The sequence below is a fragment of the Carya illinoinensis genome, chromosome 5 (genome assembly GCF_018687715.1).
Source record: "Carya illinoinensis cultivar Pawnee chromosome 5, C.illinoinensisPawnee_v1, whole genome shotgun sequence".
Taxonomy (NCBI): Eukaryota; Viridiplantae; Streptophyta; class Magnoliopsida; order Fagales; family Juglandaceae; genus Carya; species Carya illinoinensis.
The window spans coordinates 31,681,729-31,709,344 of NC_056756.1; the positions used below are offsets into that span (position 1 = coordinate 31,681,729).

Below are 27,616 nucleotides of genomic sequence, written 5' to 3' on the forward strand. Positions count from 1 at the left end.
ATTCGGTGGAACCGGTGAACTACACTTGCTTCTGGATGGACGATGTGGGACAGAGGGCTCGTGGTACCTTCTCTGCTTTAAGAACCGTGTAAACCAAAAAATATTTAACCACTTGAGCAGTGCGGGAGTCTGGGTATGAGTGTTTTTTTCAAGTAAAACAAATATTTGAACTACATGCTTGGGCTTTCTTTTTTTGAAGAAAGTTCCTAGATAGATAGAAGACTTCTTTCCCTCTGAGTGTTTGGGGGAACTCACTCACGGAGAGTAATAAGCAATAAGCAATATGTATTTGACCATTCTATAAGCAATTTATACAAAGTGCAAGCTGCAAGGTACAGTAATAAGCAATTTATAGCTAATATGTATTTGACCATTCTATAAAAACAGACCAGGAAAAATAGAAAGAAAGAAAGAAATACGTTGCAATCGTTTAATTAAGTGTCCCCCGGTTGACACGCACCTGATAAAGAAGTGAACTTTCTGCGCTAGGAAGTGAGTGGCCCATCAGCCGAGGGGCAAATTACAATGCAGTAGGTGGTAATTACTTGAAAATTCAGATAGGCGCTTCTCATGCTTTTCTCTTACTCTTATTTAAAGGAAAAATTTAATTACAAATATAATTATACATTAATCTGCATACTAATTTAATATGAATGATTAAAAAGTAAATTTTATTAAAAACAGTATTAATTTAAATTTTAAATATAAGAAAATCAATATTTATACGCAGATTGGCACGCGACTTTGTTTGTATATAGTAAAACTCTTTTATCAACGAGACTGCTTGAATTTGATAATTCGACACCCTAATTTGGACTCAACTTAAATCAGAGACCTTCTGAGGGAAGAAATTGCTCAAATCAATCCCATTATCTGACGACACAATCACTTGTGTACAAAAGATAAAATAAAACTTCCGACTTTTAAAAAGACCAAAAAGCCGAGAAAAAAAAAAAATGTACGAATGTAAGTTCCCACAGTCGGCTCCCTCCCACTTGAGACTATCGTTAAAATTGAACACCTTTCTATACATAGCGCTTAGTCTTTAATAGCACTCACTGCCTCTCATTTACTCAAAACCAGATATGATATTCTTTTCCTTCCATGGAAATTTGCCAACCACGCGGCCGGCTGGATCTCATAGTCCATTTTGCGCTCTCAAAATTGCCATTGTTGGGCCCAGGGCACTGCTTCTCAAGGCCCTATAGGACCACCCACTTTTGCCTGAACTCTCTTCCTTCCTCCAACCATCCTCCTCGGATAGCTGGACTTTCTTCGCATTCAAAGCTTGACTGATTTCATCCCATGCATTTACTTCTCCATTTTCTACAAAGATACAACAAATAATGAGATTCAGCCCATGAAAGTACCAGACTCCTAGAAAGAATTCAACTGACAGTAGATACCTCGTGCAGGGAAAGGGGCTTGGACAGGGGTGTTGGCCGCGACACATGATACTGGAGTTTGATTACCCACATGAACTTCAATAACCTCACCAGTGATTTCTGTTGTTTCCAAGTTCCCATACTTGACAATGCGGATATCGACGAGAGAGGAATAATTTATCTGTGAAGAGCTTCAATTGTCAGCTTTTGCAAACAAAAATAATCTGAACCAAGGATCCCAAATACAGATGTTAAGCCATCTGTACAAGCTCAATGCAAAGAAAATTGAACCCTTACAAAAAGATAACCAGAACAATTTACTGGTCGAGCACCTAGAAATATGTCTAGATTAGGTCATAATCAATCGGCTAAGCAGGTCAGCTGCTAAACAGTGCTTTATTATATTAGATTTATTTATTTATTTATATATATATAAATAAAGTAATATTGCAGTTATAAAGCTTCTGCTTTTTCAACATTAATTTAAGACCAGATCAACCCAAAATGAATCACTGGAACAGTAGACTGAAACATACAGAAAATATCAACCTCATTCAGTTTTTGGACCTAGAAAATTAGAACGGTTCAAGTCTGTCATCCCCCTCCAAGTATATCTACCAATGTTTCAAATACCGTACCATACCGTACCGGCCGGTATATATCATACTGGCCACTTGTCAGGTACAGGTATTATACCTGTTTCGTACCGGTCCAAATACCGGCCGTACCGGCTTATGTACCAGCCCATACCAGCTGGTATTTCGGCCTTTACTTTTTTTTTTCCTTCATTTTTTCAAACTGTAAGTTCATTTTTTGACCCCCAATTCAAACCAGACTATTTATAATTTATATATATATGTATTTATGTATAATTTATTCATATATAACCATTATTTTAGAATATAATTTATTCATATATCGACTATCCTGAAACGGTATCAGTATCGAAATATTTCGTTCCAGTGTCTTGACCGGTACGGTATTCAAAACATTGAATTACCTACTGCTTAAGATGAAAGCATGTGAATAAGTAAAACATTAAAATTCATGAGATATAGAACATTTGGACTGGCCCTATGGTTAAGCCAGTTGAGGTACCGCCAAAAATGGTTTAACTCTCTTTCAGAATACATAATTCACCCACTTGCTTGTCAAAAGGTGGGGCAAAGTAATGAAAACTAAAATGAAATGAACAGCCTAAGTACCTTTAAAGACCCATCTTCCCCATAAAGGGATGTATCAGGTTGTTCTGCAGATGGCTCCTCAGTTATCTTCTCAAAATCAATTGGATATTCTGGAACTGTTACCAGCAAAATCCAATTGGATTCAGGGTTATACCATGATATTTTTCCTACCTACAGGAAACAGAATATGGCAGATTATGTCGATGTTTAAAACGACTTGTACAGTTTGTTCAATAGGAGAAAAGAATCGTACCCGGAAGGAGGAAAGCTCAGGGGTCCATGATGATGATAACTCAATCAAGCGATAAGCAACTACATCACCTTTCTGCAATAAATTAAGAGCACAAACTTTAGTTGATCCAAGTAAAATGAGGAAGAAATTCAAGGTTTGATGAAGCACAATAATATTTTCTCCATAGAAAAAATCCAATATATCTAGAGGAAGTGTAAGCAGAAAAGTAGTCTTATATATAAAGCGTATTGCAAGCAAAGACAGACGAAATGAAAGGAAAAACAAACCTTAGGTGAGCTGGTATAAGGTTTAAGCTTATCAAAATCTATGGGATTTTTTGCAGGTGCTTCTTCAGCAGTAACCATTTCAGCAACCTCTTCATTTGAACTCACATAATCATTCCTTTTGTAATAAGCAACTTTCTCCAAACCCCATTTTTGACCCTTCCTTTTGCTGGTTATTCCATTCCACTGCAAACTCTCCTGAAGAATGGCCCGAGATGATAAAATGGCACTAGTGAATTTAAAGACAAGAAGGGAATCTATGAAACATAGGAATCACATACATTAGGAGGGTAACCAATGAATATGAACTAAAAGCTAGTGCTTAGTAGTAACTAGCCATGTTTGTTGTATACTACCGGTGTACTTGGGCGATGCCTTTTATATCAATAAAACTTTACTTTTATTTATAACAAATATGAACTAAAAGGTAAAGCTATGGAGTGATTTGTGCCTCGTTTTGTATCCTCTGTAAGGAAATGAAAAGACTATCAAGACACTGCAGTATCTATAGGACAATCCAGTTCTTTTATGTCTTAGACAAAGCATGGACTAAATAACCCTACCAATCTAATTCTCACTTCCGTCTAATAATTTTTCTTTTTGATAAGTTCACTTCCGTCTAATGATTGAAGTAACTTTGTCACTCCTTCAAAAGAAGCAAGGCCCATATTGCTTTACCATTGTCAGGTTTCTATGTATTGCTGGGTCAGGTGTTACCCTTGTGTGTGTGTGTGTGTTTTTTTTTTTTCCTTGTTAATCAAGGCACATTTTTTTTTTCATCAATCATTTTTTTTATTTTTTTTATTTTTTTATATAAGTAGAAGTAAAATTTTATTGATAATAAATGCATAGCCCAAGTGCACCGGGAGTATACATCGAATAAGCCTAATTATAACCAAGCACTAGTGGGAGAGACAAGCAAATCATGGAGATTATCCGCATTACAAATAATGGCCGAAGCCCTAGAAAGTAGCGTAAAAAAATCGCTTCAGCTCCTCCAAAGAAGGCTCCATGTTTTCAAAGCACCTCTTGTTTCTCTCCATCCTCAAACACCACATAATCCAATGAGGGATCATTCTCCACACAGCAGCGATGTGGGCATTTCCCCTAATACCCGTCCAGCTCTTTAGGATATCCCTAACTATTCCAGGCATAACCCATGCCACCCCGGTCTGATTAAGGATCTCATTTCAAAAACCCCAGGCCACTTCACAATGTAACAAAAGATGATCCATTGATTCCCCATCTTTCTTGCACATACAACACCAATCTAAAATGGTAATAACACGATTCCTCAAATTATCCGAGGTGAGAATCCTACCTAGAGCTGCAATCCATATAAAGAAAGCAAATCATAGGAGGTACCTTGCAGTTCCAAAAAGCCTTCCAAGGAAAACAAGGATCATTGGACAATCCCAAGAGAGCCTTGTAGAAGGAGTGCACCGAGAACTTTTTATTTCCTCCAAGAATCCAAATCATCTTATCCTCCATCTCATTGTCAATCAATATAGCATACAACGAGTCAAAGAAAACAGCAAACATATCCATTTCCCAATCTTGATCCGCTCTTCGAAAACTAACATTCCAATGGACAGCACCATTAGAAACACCAATAGATCAGCCACAACAGCCTCCTTGTCACTAGAATTTTCGTAAAGCATGGGAAACACCTGCTTTAGAGCCCTTTCACCACACCAGACAACATGCCAAAAATAAACACCATGACCTCTTCCAATTGCGAAACTGAAAAACTTTGAGAATCTTCCGCCCCCCCCCCCCCCCCCCCAAAAAAAAAAAAAAAAAACATATTTAGACTACTACTACTTCTCTCCACAAACTCTCTCCCCTTCCATATGATATCTCCACAACCATTTTACCAAAAGTGCTTTATTGAAGACCCTCAAATTACGCACCCCCAACCCACCACAAGGTATCAGTGAGCAAACTTTATCCCAAACAACAAGATGGAACTTTGTTTCCTCCCCTATACCACCTCTCCCCAAAGAAAGTTACGAAAGGTTTTCTCAATATGAGAGGTCAACCTTGCAGGTAACAGAAATAGGGATAGAAAATTAAGTATGGAGGTTAGATAACATGCTCTTTATGAGAGTTAATTTGCAACCCTTGGACAAATAAACTAATTAACTCATTTACAACCAGTCAATCTTCTTTCAATTTTTTCTAACACACCATCCCATATAGATTTTGCCTTGAAAGCAGTCCCCAACGGAAGGCCAAGGAATTTCAAGGGCAGCGAAGCAACCTTGCAGCCCAAGATATTTGCCAAGCCCTGAATATTACTCACATTAACCACAGGAACCATTTCAGATTTCGAGAGATTTACTTTCAGGTCTAAAACAGCTTCAAAGCAAAGTAGTAAAGCCCTCAAATATTGCAAATGATCTCTGTCCGGCTAACAAAAAATTAGAGTCTCATCAGCAAAGGAAACCTCCATTAACAGCCGCTCCCAACATGCGACTCAATGCTTCCATAACTATGACAAACAACAAAAGGGAGAGGCAATCCCCTTGTTTTAATCCCCTAGAGCTGTTGAAAGAGCCTTCTGGCGCACCATTCACCAAAACTAGCGGACAGTAGATATACAATGCCTAATCCAAGAAATACATCTCTCCCCAAAACCACATATCCCAAGTAAATAGCACAAAACAATTAACATGGTCATAAGCCTTCTCCATGTCTATCTTGCACAAGAGTCCAGGTGTACCCTCCTTCATTCTGCAATCTAAGCATTCATTAGCAATCAAAATCGAATCCAATATTCGCCTCCCCTTCACAAAAACATTTTGGGATTTTGAAATAATACTATTCATGACAGCACTCATGCGATTAGTGAGCAACTTAAATAATATTATACACCCCATTAATGAGACTACTAGGCTGAAAATCTTTCACCTCCACTACCCCAACTTTCTTGAGGATAAGAGCAATAAAAGACGCATTAATGCTTTTTTCAAATTTACCAAGTGTAGAGTTCTCAAAAAACCTGTATAATATCCTCCCCAACCACATCCCAACAATCATGGTAGAAGGCCATAGAGAACCTATCCGGATGTGGGGCTTTATCCTTAACCATCTCACAAATTACCTGAAGAACCTCTTCTGCTTCAAAAGGTCTTTCCAGCCACATTGAACTTGACTGATCGATAGACTCAAAAGGCATGCCACCAAGTATTTCAGAAAAGAGATCTTTGTAAAAGTTAATGTGTTTCTTAATGATATCAAGATCAGAACAGACCTGTCCATCAACCTGGAGCATCTCGATTGCATTATTCCTACAATGAGAGTTAGCCACCCGATGGAAAAATTTTGTACGACAATCACCTTCTTTCAACCAAAGGGCACGTGACTTTTGTCTCCACGAGATTTCTTTCATTCGTAGCACCTTATCCAGCTCTGAGGTGATATATAATTTCCCGCAAGAGTCCTTCTCAGAAAGAGTGCTCACCTCCATTTCCTCCCATTCCTTTAACTCCTCCTTAAGATGCCCTTTTCACTGTCTAGATGTTCAAAGACTTTTACATTCCACATCTTCAAATCCCTCTTCAATGCTTTCAATTTCCCGGCCAATCTGAAACTGCATGAACCCTCTAAAGGATACGAGGACCACCACGCCCTAACTTTCTCCACAAAACCATTCACTTTCAGCCGCATATTTTCGAACTTGAAGTATCTTTTACCCTCATAAATCCCACATGACAAGAATACCCCCGGACGCTCCCTCAGAAGCAAGATACGCCCATCTCACATATGGACAGCCCCAAATGCTACTGATGATGCTTCGATCAATGAATTTGATCTTGGTTTCCTGCAAACAAACAATATCCAATTTTCAGTGACGTAAAAGATTCCTAACCCGAAGACGGTTATTGGGATCATTGAGACCCTGAATGTTCCAAGAAAGAATTCTAGACTTCATGGGAAGAAACAACCTCCCCCTTAGATCTTCCTTTGCTGGTACTCCTCCCCCATCCATCATAATTAATCGAACAAGTGAGACGCTTCAACTCCTTTTTCCTAGAAGCAGATTTAGGGGATTGAAATCAACCCGCCTCAATAGCGATGAGTAATGGCCTAAACTGCTCCTCAAACCCTTCACAGGAAATCCCCACACAATCTTGAATATCCTTCACTTTCTGAGTCACCCAATCCAATGGTGAACCTCCCATTGCAAGCAGCAAAGACAATATACATAATGGCTCTGGATCCACCTCAGCCTCCTTATACACCATCTGGAGAGTGTAGTCCACGTCCTCTGACTCCAATGTGGAGTCAAAAGACGTTGACTCCTCCTCAACGAACCCCATACCCTTCTTTATCCCTGCCACTGTACCATGAGCTAACTGCAGTGCATAGGGTTGCAGCCCAAGTATATTGGAAATATACAATAGGGAACACCCAACTTTATTTTTATTTTTTTTATTGGTTTCAGGGCATTTCAAATGAAAATAAACAAGGAAATGGCTTACTCAATAAAGCATATAACTTCTGTAATACAAATATCATTAATAAATATAGCTCCCTAGCCCTAAAAAAGATTACAAACATGCTTGTAAACTCTCTCTCTCTCTAATTTGTTCCCCTTCCCCCATATAGAAAAAAGATGAAGGGCTAGCTTGGATTTAGAGATGAAATGAGATGGTTTTAGATGAAAGATTAAAGCTGAATAAAATATTATTAGAATATTATTTTTTTAATATTATTATTGTTTTGGGATTTGAAAATGTTGAATTGTTTATTTTATTTTATATGGGAATTTGGAAAAGTTGTAATGATGAAATGAGATGAGATGAAACGCTTGTTGAATCTAAACAGGGCCGAAGATGAAAATCATATCAAGGCATATATCTACACGAAATTAGCTATGAAGAGATGCAAAAATAAAAAAACATATATATATATATATGGATAAATTCAAACATGCACTCAACAAGAAAGTAAATCAAAAGGCAGGGTAGCAGTGAACAAATTAGAAATATAAATAGGGCATACCATTGGAGTTTGAAATTGCTGGACATCTCTAACTGCATCCACGAGAGCAAAAACAATATCAGATACTTTGTAATAATGAGGCCCTTATTTAACAATGCCATATATGTGGTGTAACATCACTTGAAAATGAAATTCCAGAAAAATAAATCCATCCATTTACCCTCAATTGATGGAGAGAGAGAGAGAGAGACCTTTATCAAGACGCTCAAATCGAATATGTCCTGGCCTAATTACTACTGGGACAACCTCATCCTCTTCCTCACTATTTTCATCTGGTTGTTGAGGTTCTTCAAATAATTTCTGATTATCTTTGACAGGTGATTGCTCATCATCTCTTTTGAGTGTTTGCCCTTGATGTAGCTATACAATTGAGTACAACACAGTTATCGATTAATGTCCATTAAAGGCATATAGGTACTTCAGAACACTGATCAACAATCCCAACCTTAAATCACTGCATTCATTGGTTTAGCATGCAGATCAAAAGATAAACACAATTACACATAGTAGCCGATCATGCACAAGGGGAAAAGTCAAAATGTGGCACTCTAAATTATACCTTTATATGATGCAAAATTACTAATCAAAATGTGTATCAAGCCTATAAAAAAATAAAAAATTGTGTAATCAAGATTTGTTTCTACACTATTTTCAATATCTACTGACTAATTTATTTAATTTCTCGTGACACAGTTGATCATTTTGAAAAGCTTCTTTACAAAGTAGCAGTTATTATGACTATTTGCAATCATATTCTATAGACAATTAATGCATTTGGGAAGAAAACATAGGAGTATTAGTTTCTGTTTGTAGAACTTCTTTTAATCCTTCAAAATTTGAAATATCCTCTTGTATACTTCCTATATCCTTGGGCTATGTCTTTTTTGTTTTCTCACAAATTATTTGATTACTTATCAGAGTATACCCAAGTTTGAGAAAATTCTCAATGTTAAGACAATCTTTTTTCAAATCATTATCACCAAAAATAAAAGGTCTTCTAACATTATGCCATGTAGCCCTTCTTGGACATGATACCTTTTTTTTTTTTCTTCTTTTTATAGATCTTTTTTTATTTTTTATTTTTTTTAAAGTAATAATTTAAACAAAAATAGAGCTTACAAACCAGAGTCCGAAAATATATTAGGTGTTTTCATTACCAACACTAGCTTTTTTCATCTTTTTCCTTTTTCTTTCCTTTTTTTATTTTTTTATTTTTTAAGTAAGAATAAAATTTTATTGATTGAAATGAGGCATAGTCCAAGCACACAAGAAGTATACACGATTTCCCTCTTTTTTACATGGACTTTTTCATAAAAAGAATGCAGAGACCTTTCCCCTACTTTGTTGGAGGTTTTTCGGAGAGAAAGATGAAGTGAATCTAGGGGCCTTAGGCAGGCACCCAAGTTGCCTAGCCTTTGAATCGCCCCTTGTAGTTACAAATAACGTATACAATCAGAGTTGACAACTCTTTATATGTCATCACCATTTCTCACTGAGTGAGAGACAGAGTGTCTGTATGTGTGTGTGGCTATGTCTAAAACTAAACTGTGCACAACTGCTAACAGTAATCCCAAAAGCATCATTTTTAACACAAGTACCTTTTTACTTATCAAGAAAAAAAAAATACAATACCTTTTTCTTCTCAGCATTGTCTTGTTCCCTCAACCATAGCCGTTTTGCCTTTTTACGCCGAGCACTCCTACTAGGGAGCTAACCAAAATAAAAGACTTTTCAAGAGTTAGACCTTAGAGTTGATCTAAAAGAGAGAACCAAGCATTACGAGTTAACTGATTTAGTTGTGGTGATATAACACATACAGAGAGGTGAAAGATAAAATTCCAAGATCCTGGAACATAAAGCATCTACCTATCTCACAAGGAAAGGTTCCTTGCATTCAGTATAGCTGCACAAGTTTGGGCTCATTGGTCATACTCGCATGGCCGATGTCCTTACTACAGGAGATGACTAAAATGGGTTTCTAATATGGTATTTCTTTTCTTATTTCCCTCAATAATTTTATAAAATTTTGACTGTCTCAACTGTATTTTTTATAAGTAGAATCTTTAGCGATAAGTGTGCAACTTTCTCAACCGTGTTATAATATATTGGGAATCACCAAACATCCTACATGAATTTCACATCCAAGAAAGGAAAACACATTGAAGTAGAAAACTTCAAGATATATAGAACAAGACTACCAAAAAAAGCATGACATAGTTAGCCTAGAGAGATATTATAAAAATCTCCAATTGGATCAAACAAATTTCTGATGGATTTATAGCAGAAACAAAATGCAAACAACATTTCTTTTAAATTAGAATTAGAATATATAACTTATATGATTAAGGATGAAATTATGGTTCAACGGTTCACACACGTGTTCCACCCTGACCTGACCCCAAATGGAGCAAGTTTGGGAAGTTTATATACTCCTCTTAATTTTCATTACTTAAATTACCAAGTAGCTGGGCATAGAACTGTAACCCAGATATCCTTGCTTTTGTTGATCAGGCAAAAGTATACTTCATACATGGAGATAATACTAGTAAAAAATATCATAATTACAGCTATACGCATTAATTACCCTCATATATTGGAAATATTAAAGATGTTTGGAAGTAAACACGACATCCAAACCAAACAATGATGTCATTCAACAACCTTTTTAGTTTCACAAGGCTTATGGGATACATCAACACTTTCTTCACCATTTTCTTCAAGTTGGCAGAACCTACGAAATAGAAATAAGAAATAATATTTGTAAGATAAAAAGGGAGCACACCACAGAGTAATTGAAGACACTAGAAGATATAGAAATGGTTGCATATATGCAAAGATGCATGCATAGTTTTTTGTTTTTGTTTTTGTTTTTTTTTTTTTAAATGAAGATGCATGCATAGTTTAGCAACAATGCACCAGGAACAAGTTTTTCCATCTACATGTCAGCATAAATCACCAAATAAAATACTAGAATATTTGATGTGGTGAAATTTTTTTTTTTTGATAAGTAAAAGATTTTATTGATCCACGTAAAAAGGCAAAACCCGAGTACACAGGATGTATACAAAAGAGAGCCTAGTTACAAACTAAGTGCTACGAATAGTAGCATAAAAGTCATGAAGACTTGTTCCGTTCAATACAATAGAGGACGCCCAAAGTAATAGGGTGTGAAAGAAGAAAGCCCTAAGACCGTCGAGGGAGATAGTATTACTCATATTATACCAAACATGAGATAGTATCTTTCATTTTAGATAAACTATCCCACCAATGAAACTGCAAAATATAAATAATTTTTTTTATAAGTAAAATGAAATGATTAAATGTAAATAAATAAATAAATAAAATGTGACAAATTTTTAAATGGAAGAAAATGGGTTTGTTGTATGTATGTATGTATGTATACATGTATGTATTTGTATGCCACCTCTTTGCACTGGGCACAGATTTAGTAGTGTCATTACTTCTTTCATCACTTTCCGGGACACGAGACTTATCCTGTTCAACAGGTGATCTGAATAACTTATCCTTCTTGACAGTCTTTTTGGGGAGGACTCCACATTGATGAAGGCTTCCATTCTCCTCTGCATGGATGTCTTTCTGATCATCTTCTAAAACAATTGAACATTTGCCAGTAGTAGCTACCTTATTTTTCTTCCTCCTGTAGTTTAGAGTTAAACATTTGAGTTACATACCCAAACATTGCTTATCAACATCCCAAAACAACCAGATGCAAACATAACAGAGCGCAAAAAGAATAGCTCAAAAAAATAATAATGCAACCTTTGGTAAAATGAAACGAATATTTAGGAAGCAAATAGAGGATACCTGAAACTTTCAGAACTAACCTTAACAAAATAAAAATCACTGTCCAAAATAGCATTAGTAAACTCACTGCAAGATAATACTCAGAGAAAAAGTTCTTACATTGAACAAGTAGATAGATTTTTTTTTTCCCTTTTTTTTTTTTAATGATGTCTAACCTCACAAGGGCAGGGCTCTTCCAAGTTCCAACCAACCCCTCGGTAGTCAACTCAACCTAGATACATGACCATACATGACCTTTTACATGTAGATGCAATGTAAAAGGGCAATTTCTTATGATTTAATCAGATTCATGTTAATGCCCAAAAAACAAGATTAAAAACATCTAAAAGACCATGTCCATGACGTCACGTCCAGTGAGCTTCTGTAAATCAGATGAGATTGTAAATTATATTTGTGATAAAATGCACTGCTGGACATCCTTTTTCTCTTATAAAATAAATACTTAGAGACTTACTGTCCAGCATTTCAGCTGCACAAAGATTTTATATGAAATCTCTTCTAATCTGAAATGTGTTGGATGATTGGATATGCCTAACAGATTAACAATTTGAATCTTATCAACGTAATAGAAAAGTTCAAAAATTGATGCCTATAGGCTATCACAATGAGTAATGCTATAGATTACACTCCTATTCCAATTTCATCCCACTTTGTAAATGCGGCACTTTCCATCACCCTTAGATCATCTCTTAATTTTCTGTAAAAATAAACCACAGGTTGATGGGCAATGCCACCTCATCATAGAGGGATGATGGTGTAGTATATATAATCTTCCTATCGCAATAATCACACGTTAGTCAAAAGCATGACATTCTTAAACAAAAAATGAATTGGGGGAATTAATTCACTTTTTTGTTTCCAAAATCACCGTGTGCCAACCCCAATTTAACTGGAAGTTTAGTTGAGTTCAGTTTTCTGACTCAATCTGTGATATAATGAAACATTACATTTGAAACTAGTTCAAAAATACTGAAAATGATTGTAAACTACAGGACAAGCAGCAAGATAACAATTAAATCACAAATGAAATGCCGAATATACCTTGAGCCCTGAAGTTTCTTCAATGCCTTCCTTTTTCTAGTAACCATGTACTCCTGTACACTGTCATCATTTTCATTATGTTCCTCTTCAAACTCCTCATTTGCCAAAATCTTCACATCTTCAAGCAAAGATTGCTTCTCCAAATTCTTATCTACCTTGAGAGAGTCCAATTCTTCACCTGCCTGGATGGTATCAACCACTGAATCCCCTTTCCTTTTCACACTGTTTAAAAGAAAAATAAAAAAATTAAGTATACAATCCTTTTTAGAGAACATCAGTAAATGATATGCTAAACAAACTAAAATTCTTCTCAGACTGACCACACTATATCTTTATCCTTCAAAATACAAGTTGACTCAAAAGGTGGTAACACAAAGCCATCCATCTGCAAGAAAGATCACACTGTTGTAAATTGAAGATTATTGAATAATGGCATGAGTACAAGAGACAAAAAATGCAACAAAAGCAGTAACAAGACTAGAGTTCCAGTCTGAAATATTTTCATGTTGTGCATTGCATTGTTTGCAACGATGTACAGGCAAATCAGCACAGCCGTATGGCACGAGTAGTAGCAAGTATTTCTTGTTATGATATTGATTCCACCATTCGTTTCACAAAATCTGACCGTAGTGTTTGCACTGATTATTGATAAAATGTAGATAAAGATGGAAACAGCCTATCATAGAGAAGAAAAGATATCTTGTGCAAGACTCTCTATCAAGGTAAAACACTTCCAATTGTCAATACGGAAATCAATAATTAAATTTCACGCACTATATCGACACCAAAAATTAAGTTCTCAAAACTTAATCATTTTTTACTGCATTCAGTGAACTTTCTCCACAGCCAATACAGTGTGTTTTTAGCTGCAAATAAGGGCATGAAGAAAGCAAGAGAGAGAGAAATTGTCTTACGGAGAGGATGAGGCCGCTGGGGCAAGAGTCGTAGAGGTCGAAGGTGTGAAGGAGATAAGCGGCGAGGCTGGAGATGGTCTCCATTTCCGGTTTGAGAAGAAGCCAGCTTCGCACCAGTCCCTCCTTCAACTGCGACTTGCTCAGAACATCCCGATGCTTGAACTCTAAACGAATCCGCACGCTCTCCATCTAAAGACTAGAGCGAGAGAGATTGAAATGAGCAGTTTTCGCAGCAGTGTAGTGCTCCAGGTCCCCCGTTTCTTAAACCCTCGGCGGGGGTTTCATCATTAATGCCGTTTCTGCCTGTTTCTTCTTCGTTATGTTTTGTTTATTCTTTTTCCCCCTTTTTTTATATTTTTTTTATTGTGAAATTTTATTTTCGGAAACTCAATACTAATAAAAAAATTTATTTATAAATCGATATAAATATTACAGTTAATAAAGTATTTATCTAATATAATTTGATTTATAAAAAAAAAGTCACTGTTAATTTACTAAAAATATTAAAACTTTTCTATTTAAACTTTTTTAATTTTAAATAAGAAAAATGTTAAATGTATTTAAAAAAACTTATAAAAAATTTACTTTTCTACTAATGAGTTATTGATATGTTGAAATTAGTTTTAAGATTATAAGATAATTATAAATATATCATTACTTAAATGGAGCATATCAAAATTACACTTGAGGTATTTTTTTTTTTCTCATGTTAGTTTTCTAGTGCTACAAGTAGGGCTGGGCGGTGGGTAACCCAACCCTACTTGTAGATTAATTATTATTATATATATCTTTGATAGCACATTTTCTGGTGCTACAAGTAGGGCTGGGCGGTAGGTAACAAAACTCTTGCGTTTTTTTTAATTGCCAATTATAAGAGAGACCATTAGAAAAGGCTTTAGAGGCAGCAATAGATTAGTGAGGGATGGAGCAGGTTGTGACAAAAACAGTTAACAATACCTCTTTTAACGCTATTATGTTGGGGTATCTTAAGAATAAATTTAGAGAGACAATAAAACAATTACGAGTAGTGAGTGTTTACATATGAGATATGCTACATATCTTCGAAATCTTATTGTAACTGACACTTTGAAAGATGTGAATAATTCGACTACAAGGGTTAGAAGTGTAGTGAGATTTGTGAGATCTTTATTGGCTACGCTTGATAAATTCTAGGTTGCTGTAAGTGCTATAAGGGGTTGTATCTTGATGTTCTTAGAAGATTGAACACAATCTTCCTGATGTTAGAGATAGCGAGGAGTATAGAAAGGCCTTTCACTTATTGGGTGAGGAGGACATATAAAATATCAACCATTTTAATAATGAGAGGGGATTGGGCAAGCCTAATGATGATAATTGGGTTGTTGTTGGGATTTTTGTAAAATTTTACAAGGTCATGACCACCATTTTCGATTCTTTATACATTACACTCAATGAATTTTGCCAGCAAGTATATTAAATAAAAGAACAATTGGATAAAATATGCGAGAGTGACCAAACTAGGCTGCAGGAAATGACAATGGGTATTCAGACAAAGTATGAGAAGTATTTGAGAGATTTGGGTAGGATAAACATTTTTTTATACGTGGCTATTGTTCTTGACGCCCAGTACTGAATTGATGGCATGGTGTATGGCTTGTGATTGACAAATAGGAATGTATGGGCGGATTATATTGTTGTAAAGATTAGAGAAACCCTTAAAAGATTGTTTGATGAGTTTTTTACATTTTGGGGTGGTAAAAGTCTGGCACCTATACCTATACCTACCCCTACCCCTTATCCCAATCTCGAGATGGTGAAAAATCTTAGGTTCGGGTGGGGTGAGTGGTTAGAGCAAGTTTCCAAACTTCATCAGCCTTTAGATGGCCAGTCGGATTTGGATAGATACTTAGCAGCAGAGATGCACCCATTTACATGGAGTTTTGATATGTTATCTTGGTGGAAGGTCAATGTCGTCAAGTATCTCATCTTTGGGGATATAACTTACAGTATTTTCGATATCCCTATTACTACTGTAGCCTGAGAGTTGACCTTTAGCATCGGATAGCGCATTTTGGATCCACTTTAGAATTTATTGGCTTCTACCACTGTTGAGGGCACGATTTGCATTCGAAATTGGATCAAAGTGAAGCCAATTCATATTCTAGATGTGGTAGACTCTGTGGAGGCCGATGAGAAGGTGGGTGGTGATTAATCTGGATTCGGTAATCGCTCTTATCTTTGATATTGCTTTTGCTTATAATATATTGTGTTATTATTTATATTCATTTGATTGATTTTAATTTCAAATTTAATTGTTGTAGGGACAACTTCGACAAATGCAACTACATCCACGTCGGCTGCAATATGACTTTGTTGTTTGATCGGCCATTGTCATATGTTTGTATAATTTGTCTCTTAATTATTTGTAGTATATATATATATATAAATATATATATATAATGTTTGTAATTCGAATTGGTTTTCTTGTATTTTTATCAACTTTTATAATCTCACTGTTACATGCCTAATCCTAATCCCAATGATATCATCTTGATCTCAATCTCATCTTGGTTTAAAGTTTTAATTTTTTTTTTAACTTTTTCATATGTCTATATAATATTTGTATTTATGATTTTTTTTTAAGATTTTATAATCTCACTTGCCTAACCCTAATTCCAAATTCCCAATCATATAATCTTGAATCCTTGATAGAAAGACCTACAACCAAAAGCTTATGATCTCATCTTGGTTTGTGCTTGTAGTTTTAGGTTTTTAACTTTTTTATATATGTATATATTTTTTGTAATTATAATTTATTTTCTTATTAATGTCTCTGGTTTTATAGTTTCACAATCTCACTTGCCGGCCCACCCAAAAAAAAAAAAAAAAAATTCAATCTCAAGACTCAAAGTCAATGTCAAAATCATCTTGCTACACTTTGTAATTTCATTGAAACATTTTGAAACATTATTATTCATTTAAATTATTTGAAAATTTTTAATATTTTTACATTAATTTGTAATAGTTTTATATTAATTTGTATTATTGTAATAGCTTAGAATTATTAGTTAGAAATTAGAATTTACTAACTTAATAGTTAGAACTTAGACTTTTATGTTTTATGCTTTAACAAGTTTTGTTTCATTTTATGTATAATATTGTTTTTAATTTCAATTTAGGCAATTTTGTTAATACCTAGGCCCAAAATGGCCCAAAAATATGTTATGGGCCATTTTTAGATCCAGAGATAGGTTCTAGCCCATTTGGGTTGAACGGGAGGCAGACAGAATAGGGGTCTAGATTCGCCCCCTAGCACCCGGACAAGGGCCACACGTCCGGGCTCTGGGCTCGGATGGCAAGGGCAAATCCCACCACCTGCCCATGCTAGGGTGGGGTGCAAGAAAGGGGAGTCTCACCCTGAGAGTGCAGGTAGTACCCCTAGCTACAGGACACAACTCAATCGAAAATGAGTAATTCTACATATAATCATAAAATGTGTAAATGCTGCTTAATCGTTTTGAGAAAGAGTGGAGTCTATTATTAAAAAATTAATTTTTTTTATATGGATCCCATATTTTATTCAATTTTTTCAAAATGATTATGTGACAGTTATATAATTCATGGTTGTAAATATCTTTTTAAAAAAATTAACCTATGAGTGTCATGAAAACTACCAAATAAAACGATTCAAACATAATTTTAAGAAGTAAAAACTTGAGAAAACAAAGAAAAATTAAAAAATTAAAAATAAGAAATTAAAACATTAAAAGATGAAACATAAACATACAAATACAAATATATATATATATATATATATATATATATAATAACTCATATTTTAAGTTAAGATGAATTATTTTAAAAATATAAATAAATTCTCACTTCCCACGTATGCTTTTAGAGGGGCTGTCTTATATTAAGAAAACACTTTAAAAAAGTTAAAAAGCTTTAGGTTTAGCTTAAGGATAAACAGATGGCATGGATTATACAATATTATAACTTGTGAATCAACATAAAATAATAATTATATATACATATATTAGGTTAGGAACACGTGAAAAATACGTTTGCTTAGTTGGGTTAAATATGTTTTTTACAAAAATAATATGGTTTTTTTCAAAAAAAAAAAAAAATTATTAATGAATAATTTAATGCATAAAGACAAAAAGTAAACTTTAGCAAATATCTTTGGATAATGATAGGTCGGTAAGTGTAATTATTACATATTTAGATACATTAGAAAACAAAAGGATAAGTTCAAAATTAAAGTTAAGGTGCATTAGAATAATATAGACAAATAAAAATAGCATCATTGCCACCACAATAAATACTATTATCATACTCAAAGAACGTATAAGATTTGAGTTTTTTTTTGGGATGTTGGATGTTAAATCCAAACCATGTGTTTTGATATAATTTTTTTTAATCTCGATATATTTGAACAGATCTTTTTTAGATTTGAGTGTTTTTCTTTGTGGATTTTTTTTTTCCCATTTTGTACTTCTTGATCTTTATTGCCATTTTTCCCTATAGATTTGAACATTTCTACTCAGATTAGGATCTGAGCGTTTTGGGGAAACGTTTGAGAGGGTAGGTTTGAGGGGATAAGTAGAGAGACAGACATAGGAGAGTGGGAGAGATGTTCGAGATGAGAGGAGAGAGGGAATTGGGAACGAGAGAGGTAGAAAAAGACAATTGTATCCCTAAAACAAGAAAGTAACGGACCTAATAGAAAAATAAAAAAAGTTACTATAATAGTTACATAGCCACTTATTATAATATAATAGATATGTGTGTGTGTGTGTGTTCAATATCATTTGATTGAATAGTTAACCTAGCTAAAAGATATCATACCCCGGGTGATCAACGAGTGGTCAAACCCGAGGAAAGCAAAAGGAACACAGACATCAGGGAGAGCGGCAACAGCTCTCACCAGACAAGTGAAAGTTCTCAAGCTCGAGGCAAGGACCATGAGGAGCAACATTGCTTTCCCCTTAAAAGAGCAATAGTGCTCTCCCTCTCAAAGAGCAATGGTGTTTGCCCCCTCAGTGAGCACAATGAAATCGCATGAAGTTTTTGGGCGAGGGCTAAGAGTGTTTGCCCCGTGGAGAAAAAGTGTTCGTCCTAGGAGCCATTACAAGTGCTCACTCCGAGTGAGGACTATGTTGATCAGGAGTGCCTCTCTCCTTCTTGTGCGAGCATTATGATGATCAAAAGTGTCCGCTCCCCTAAGAAAGAGCAGTTCTTTCTAAGTCATGATAACATTAACTATTAATTAATAACTATTTCAATTTCTGAGCTCTTGAGCAACAAAGATCATTCCATATGCATACAATTATGCATACACTTATTTCCACCCCCACATTGAAGCAAGTTTGGTAATACTAAGCACTTTATATTGATCATCTCATTCCAAGCTCGTTCATCATCGAATTCAGCCCAGATTCCTTCTTTTTCAACCATGCCTTAAAGATATGGTCCATTATGGAGAAAATTATGCAACTTTTTGCAAAAGAAACTATTATGAATATTGAGTATGAAAAAAATAAGATTTGGATCGGGAACACCAAGCAAGGCCAGTTTTTAGTTGCGAATTACGATTGTCGAGCTTGAAAAAAAAAGCCCTTGCTCGGGAATATTGAGAATGGTGAATTTCTAACTTGTGGTAACCAAGAAGGAAGAGTTTAAAGCTACTCGAAATAATCTAGTTGGGAACTAAGAGAATCAGATTAGGAGATATTTGATCAAGCCGGATAATTTGGTTATGAAGGCACTCAAAATTAGATGATTAGTAAAAAGTGCTCGGATTTAGAGGATGCAAACTCTTCAAAGCTTTTCAAAACATCCAGTTTGACAAATAATAACTTTTTAAAATGAAATAATCTCCCCATCGAAATTACTTGATCCAGGAGGGTTGCTAGGTTATCAAGCTCTATCCTGGATCACTTGATCAGAACGAAGTACTCAAGCATCGAATAGCTTCATAAAAAGATTTCTTTGTTACAAACTCCCACCTCAAAAGCTCATCCAATCCAGCGGAGAAACCAATTGGGAATGGCATTTGCACTTAAGAGCGGAACACAAGTTTTGGTTTTGACGCTTGTGTTTTTTGTTAATTGCTAAAGCATTTGCCACGACTTTCCAATTGTGGTGCCCTCAACTATGATTTCTCGAGAAACCGAATGAACCCCTTTTCATCCGTGAGAAAATCTTGTATACCCACATGCCGAACACACGTATGTAATGAAAAGAAAGTCGCAATAGAATGAATAAAGATGATTAGTCAAGCAATAATCTAGTAGTACTATAGAAGTGTACAAATATACCATCATTAATAATAATATCCATATGTCACTATTCATTCATCCCAAACATAATTACATACCATCATCAACTTGTTACTTACACAAAATATAGAGGGCCATAAACTTTTTGTCGCCTAACTAAAATAAACATCTTAAAATTTATAGAAAATACTAAAGCTAATCAGAGACAGGCCCTTATGGCTTTTCCTCAAGCTAGGTTGGTTTTTCTTACTCATGGTAATTCTCTTGGGCTACATCTGCATCAAAATCTATGGTTCCGAGGAATGGAACCATAATGAGACTACCGTGGTGAGATTTCAATGAAACTTCAGTAAGTTAAAAACCCAAGACAGTACTAATAATGAGAGACAATGAAAATGAATACACATGCATAAGTCTATGTAAATAAAGTTGATAATACATACATGTTGAGCATGGTGAAGAATCACCCTCTAAACCAAAAGATAGTTATTGAAATAGTGAGGAATCACCATTTAAGCAAAGCACATATCAGAAATACATCACACTTGTCATCCATTACTAAGAATCACTCTACCCATCTAACGTGGGGAATTTCTGTCAAAATGTGGAACACCTCCACCAAAGCAACAAGGGGAACCGCTCCACCTGCTCGGCATGGGGAATTTCTACTCCGCTAACATGTGGGACACATCCACCAAAACATCACTAGGAACACTCCATCTAATCAACATGAAAACTCTCTCCACCGGCGTTATCATGTGAAACCATATAGACATGCCTCACCCCAATCATCATGGAGAATCCATCTACCTTTATAAAACTCATGGCAATGTACCATCCAAGAATGGTATGGGAAATCTTCAACCCGATCCTATGATTATAGAGCATATTGAAAGCACATCACTTCAAATCACATCAAACAATCACATCATTTTAAAAACACTTCATTAAAATAATCAATAAATATAGTGAGGAAAGTATGCACTTTCATGAGAGAAATAGATGAGAAAAAAATGCAATTCCTGAACATATCCATAAACATTTACCTCATATTTTTAATATTTTTCTAGTACTGAACCTACCTAGAAATCAATTGCATGCTAGTGGTTGTGTTGGAAATCACCAGTCTCCTTATTGATGAAAACTCTAAACTTCTAGCTTTCTTGAAGTCTTCAAATGGTAGAAGAGAAAAGGGAAAAACAATTTAAGATCTCAAAAGTGAGATTTTGTTTTTCGTCCAATGTCTTATATACGGCACGATTATCAGTTACAGTTCTAACGTTCCTCCAACCTTCATCTTGCTTGAATTATAAACTTTAATCTCACTCATCCATTTGTCCTTTGAATCTAAAAGATTGTAGATATCGAGCGACTAATGAGATAAGGCTTAAACTTCTCTGTAACTTGTCCTGGGACAAAACCCGCAGTCTTTCTCCTTATTAGAGTCACTTAAGTGGCATTGGCCTTACTTCCGAGGTCAAATGATACGGCTTGCAAGTCCGTATTCCTCCTTTTGTATAGCCTACTCCTGTTGTGACATCATTTATGAAGCAGGGTCTTATTCGTCACCTGTTTCCCTCTGAGCTCATTCGTGTTACCCTAGAGTGCTACCTGCTTTGAACTGGGCTTGTCTTCGCTCGTATTGGCCTTTCATACGGTTAACATGTCGTTTACTCGCTTGGTGTAGGGAAAACCATCCTTGGTCACTCTGTGCTATTTAGCATTTGCCAGGTTCTCTACAATGTGACATTAGTTTCACCTTTGCTTCATGTTGCTTGCTTGACTACCTCCTTATTGCTAGCATTTCCCTCATGTGAGGGGATTTCTTTCCTTGGTTTAGCACGGTCCTCACACCAATCATCCAAACATCTATCATCTCCTCCTCATCCTTCCCTCATCTTCTGTAATACATTTGAAATAACACCCACCATTGCTACTACTGCTATTGTTGTCACTACTGATATTACTGCTGCTGAGTTTAGCTACCAACGCAATGGTGATGATGATAACTAGAAGAGAGAAAGCAAATAAAGACAAGAAAGATTTTTGAGATAAAAGTGTGAGAGAGCATAGGAGATAATGTAACGTGGCGTGATGTTAAAGCAAGAGGCTAATTGTTAAAATGGAGTTAATTTCTGACTTCTTTTGAAAAGCTAAATATAAGTTGGAGTGAGCCTTAAAATAAGAGGTGTGATTGGATTTGCATAGTAATTTCTCACTTGATCTTAAGAGCCGAATAAAAGAAATAAAAAAGCCTACTACATGGTGGATGACGTTTTCGTCAATGTACAATTACCAAAAGAACAATCAAATGAGTTGCAGCCATACTTCGATTTTGGAGGATATTTTCATCCGATCCATTCAAGTGCCAAGAATAGAGTATAAACTCTCTCTTTATCTTGAGATAATACACTTGAATTAAGAAAATGACTAAAAGTAATTTATAGGTGTGTCAAAATAAAAGGGTAGAAGTTGAGATAATAAAAGGAAACACATGTGCTAGAAAACCAAAAGACTGGTAATTTTAAACAATAATAATAATAATTAGTTGCAATTCCTATACCATTTTCATTTGATAATTTATTTTGAGCTAAAATAAAAAATTAATGGTATATATTATTTTTATATATTTAATTTAATATTCTTTGAAAATCGTAAATGTGAAATATTATTGTTTATCCAAAGTTTTGTTATTATATGCAATCCCACTTGCATTGTGTCAAATTTTAAATGGCTATTTTTAGATGGATTGGTCCCCTTCTTCTCTAAGGGGTGAGGTTTTTCTCTTTGCCTAGGCAAATGGCTGTCTCTTACCTTGGTCTGAATAGATTAGAACGGAGGAAGAACTAGAAAAGATGTGGGCAGACTTTAGTCTCACTGATCAAGAGAAGTAGGAAGTAGTCCTGTCACCTTTAACACTACACGAGTTGATGACAAATGGAAGGTCTTGTCTTTTTGCATTGGTTATTGCTGAAAAAATTGTGAACATGGAGGCATTCATGGTGGAGAAGCAACCACAATATGGATCATGGCTATGAGCAAATCCTGCAAGGTTCGTTGGCAATACAACCAAGAAGTATGGCAAAGACAAAGTTTAGCAAACTTAGAACAATCAATAGCATTGGAATTTCGGCAAGGAGCCAAATAAGGAAAGTGGGACTGTTAGCATTGAATCAAAGGATCAATCTAAGTAGCCAATAGGGGAACCTCTAAAGTTTCAGGAGGATTGCGAATTATTAGGAAAAGGTTTCCAATTTTGAAAATTTCTCAATTAAAAAAGAGAGGGAAGTTTGGTGGAGATGATGTTTCCAGATAATGTAGATCTTTCCTTAATTGATACTGGAACAGATAAGGAGAAACAACCCAAAGTAGGGGAAGTTGACTCTTTAAAGGAGGAAGTTATGGAAGATTATGAAGGTCAGGGCCATAAGGAAGCAGTTCACTCTTCTATCAATAAAAAAAAAAAGGAATTATCTATCTCAAATCAAGTAAGCTCACTGAGTCACTTCATTTCTAATCAGATACAAGTATTGGCTAAGTCTAAAAAATAGGCTAGTTGGAAAAGAATAGCGCATGATAAATTCTTTCATAATTGTGATTCTTCTAGTGTCTCTAATGTGAACACTGTAAAATCTAGTGTGGATATTAAGAAGTAAAAAACAATGCTCTTACCTATAGAGAGCTTAAACCAGGGAAGAATGGTGAAGGCTACTAGGTAGCCCCACTAACAGGCATGAATTGTATTAGTTTGAACTACCAAGGGCTTGGGAACCCTCGAACAATTCGAGATCTTTACTATCTGGTGAAGAACAAGAGCCCAAGTTTCATTTTTCTTATTGAAACTAAGTGTAGTAGAGTTGAAGTCAAGAAAGTGAAAACTATGTTAGCCTTTGAACATAGTTTTGTGGTTGACAGCAAAGGCCTAAGTGGGGGAATTGTTTTTATTTTTATTTTTATTTATTATTATTGTTATTATTATGTAGAGGAGATAACATTCTTGGTCTTGAATCATACACCAAACGACATATCTCTTTAAGAGTTACTCATTCTGTAGTTGGAAAGGCATGGATGTTAACCAGTTTCTATGGAAACCCATTGACTTCTAGGAGAATTAATAGCTTGAGGCTTCTAAGAGCTCTAAAACCTCTAGATGGTGTGGCATGGCTTTGTATGAGAGATTTTAATGAGATTTTACATCAGCATGAAAAGTATGGGGTAGCCACGAGACCTTAAAGTCAAATGGAAGATTTCAGACTAACTATTGAGGAATGTGGTTTGAGTGACTTAGGCTTTATGGGAGATATGTATACATAGAGCAACAATGGGGAAGGTGGACAATTTACTAAAGAAAGGCTAGATAGAGCATTTGGAAATTCAATATGGCAAGAACTGTATGCTTTCTTTGTTATTAAGACAGTGGTAGCTCAAAGCTTAGGTCATAGGCCTATTATTATCTATGGACTCTAATATTCAGGATACTAGCAATAGAGAAAAACCTTTCAAATATAAAGATAATTGGATAATTAGGGAGAAGTGTCTTTAATTAGCCAAGGAAGAATGGAAGAAGCCTGTGTTGGCTAATAATAAGATGAATATTGCTACAGAAGACCTTTAGAGGTGCAAAGCTTAGTTGATTAATTGGAGTAAGGTGAACTTTGGGAATTCCAAAAGAATTATTAGCACCAAACTCTCCCAGATCTCTTAACTTCAAGAGTCAAACTAGGTGAGAGGGGGAATGGTATTAAAGCTTTACAAAAGGAGGTGGATTTGCTTCTTGAAGAGGAAGATATTGAATGGAAGCAAATGACTAAGCAAAGATGGCTCAAGGCAGGTGACAAAAATACTAATTTTTTTGGCCAATGTATAAATCAGAGAATGAAAATTAATACTATTCACAATATCTTCAATGATTGTGGTAATATGGCTACCAATCCAGAAACTATTAGTGCAGAGTTCCAAAAGTTCTTCTAGGATCATTTTACAACAAGTCATCTAGAAGGTATTGAAAAGTGTTTGAGCCCCTTGAATTATGTTGTAACTGAAGATATTAACAGCTTTTTGACCAAGAAGTTCACTGTTCTGGAAATGAAGAAGGTTGTGTTTCAAATGAACCCACTTAGCTCCCCACGTCCAGATGGGTTCCCACCTACATTTTACCATACTCACTGGGATTCTATTGGAAAAGAAGTTAGTGAAGCTACCTTGTTTGTTCTCAACTAAGATGGGCTGGTTAATGATATCAATGACACTCATATTGCTCTTATTCCCAAGATAAAATCTCCCACAAAGGTTTCTGACTTCAGGACAATCAGTCTCTGCAATATTCTTTACAAAATCATTTAAAAAACTCTAGTTAATAGACTGAAAAGGATCTTACCAGATATTATTTCACGTACTCAGTCTCCTTTTGTCATTGAGAGATTAATCTCGGATAATATCATTGTAGCTTATGAAGCCATGCATACTATGACTAGCAAGTTATCAAGTAAATATGGTTATATGGCCTTGAAACTCGATATGAGTAAGACATATGATCATATTAAATAGAGATTTTTAAGAGTTGTCATGAACAAGATGGGCTTTTCATAGTAGTGGATCAAATTATTGATGAAGTGTGTTGATTTAGTATCTTAATCTATCCTGATTAATGGCCTTCCTCAACCTGCTTTCAAACCTCCAAAAGGGATTGGGCAAGGTGATCATTTATCATGTTACCTACTTATCTTATGTGCTGAAGCCTTGAGTCCTATATCGAATAATGAAAAAAAGACAGGTTCTATCACAGGTGTCCCACTTGTTAGGGGCAAGATTTACATTAATCCCCATTTTTTTGTAGATAATAGTTTACTATTTTGTAAAGCTAATTCTCTTGAATGGAGCATAGTGGTTTATATCTTAAACATTTATGAAAAGGCCTTTCGATACAGACTTAATAAGGAGAAGACCTCTATCCAATACAACAGGAATACCTCGAGAGAAACACAAGCAATCATCTTGAGCATTGCAAGAGTTAGATCAAGCATGCCCTATGAGAAATACTTTGGCTTGCCAGCCTTGGTTGGAAGAGCCCGATCAAAGTCTTTTGGAAGCATCTTGGATAAAGTCAAACATTGAATTAGCAACTTTAAATTCAATACCCTCTCTCAGGTAGGCAAAGAAATCCTCCTCAAATCAGTTGTGCAAGCATTGCCTACATATAGTATGAGATTTTTTAAACTCCCTTACAAAATCTCCTTATAGAGATTAATAAGGTAATGCAGAATTTTTGGTGGAGACAACAAGAAAATGAGAGGAAAATACACTAGGTCTCATGGAACACAATGGGAAAGTCTAAGGTAGTGGGAGGTCTAGGGTCTAGAGAGTTGGAGAGTTTTAACTTGGCTATGCTAGCTAAGCAAGGGTGGAGATTGCTTCAATACCCTCATTCGTTAGCTTCCCAAGCTTTAAAACTGAAATACTTTCCAAAGGTACATTTCTTTCAAGCAAGGATCGGTAGCAAACTTTCCTATATTTGGTGAAATATCCTTGCAACATGGTCATTATTAAATAAGGGCACATCATGGAGAATTGAAAATGGAAGAGTAGTTCACATCAGTAATGACAAGTGGATTCCTATATGATATGAACTCGCGGGAATGAAATATCTTGAAACCACAATCAATTTGAAGACTCATCCAAGAAAGCCAAGATCAAGTCAGTGGAAGAATCTAGACCCGTTGAAGAACCTATTTCAAGAACAAAAAGAGATAAACTCAACTCATAATGAATAAAATTCATCAAATGTCAGAAACTCAACTCACAATGATTAAAATTTATCAAATTTTATAAATTTCTTAAAATGAGGCTACAACGAATATTTAAACCAAACCCCAATTAAAACCCTAAGCTAAAATTGTGCCCTTTCTTCCAAAAATACCCCTGAGTGAATAGTGCTATAGCTACAATAACGCGGCTACAGTAACTCAGCTACAGTACTTAAAAAGCCTCTTGAAACCTTATTTCAATAAAATAAAACATATGTGGGCCAAGCATCCTCAAGTCAAATTATTCTAGACTAATTCTTATAACTAATAAAAAGCCCTTTTAATGAGTTAAACAAGTTCAAAGCCTCATTCACATAAACATAATAATAGGCCCAAATAATAACCCCAAGTCATGTCTTCCACACATTGTATCAAGTGGATCAAAACTGGATCTCCTTCTCTCAAGCCCATCTTGAGTGTTGGGCTCTTGCTAGCTTCATCCCAAGTAGATTGCACCAATCTTTGAATTGCTTCCATGATCTTCTTAGCTCTTGATTTTGTAATTGGCCCATCCAGAACTTGTAACAGATTTTTAGGTCTAGGTCCATCTTGGTGCCTTTCATTCCACCTTTTTTTAAAACAATTCGACCTTGAATCTTCACCTGCATCAAAGGAAAAAATATCAGTAACATTGAAAATAGCATAAACATGATACTTAGCTGGAACATTTAT

The 27,616-nt window shown here is 35.4% G+C and overlaps 1 protein-coding gene across 1 annotated transcript; it reads right to left on the bottom strand.

The window, feature by feature from the left end:
- Nucleotides 1–839: 839 nt before the first annotated feature.
- LOC122310777 (coilin) lies at nucleotides 840–14,185 on the bottom strand. The gene is made up of 13 exons (XM_043124913.1): nucleotides 13,876–14,185; nucleotides 13,282–13,346; nucleotides 12,962–13,183; nucleotides 11,520–11,753; nucleotides 10,757–10,826; nucleotides 9,728–9,805; nucleotides 8,287–8,455; nucleotides 8,096–8,127; nucleotides 3,089–3,283; nucleotides 2,823–2,894; nucleotides 2,591–2,740; nucleotides 1,407–1,566; nucleotides 840–1,326 (listed from the first exon to the last, which is right to left on the bottom strand). The coding sequence occupies exons 1-13, from the start codon at nucleotides 14,062–14,064 to the stop codon at nucleotides 1,139–1,141; spliced, it is 1,824 nt and encodes a 607-aa protein (XP_042980847.1). The 5' UTR covers nucleotides 14,065–14,185; the 3' UTR covers nucleotides 840–1,138.
- Nucleotides 14,186–27,616: the final 13,431 nt, after the last annotated feature.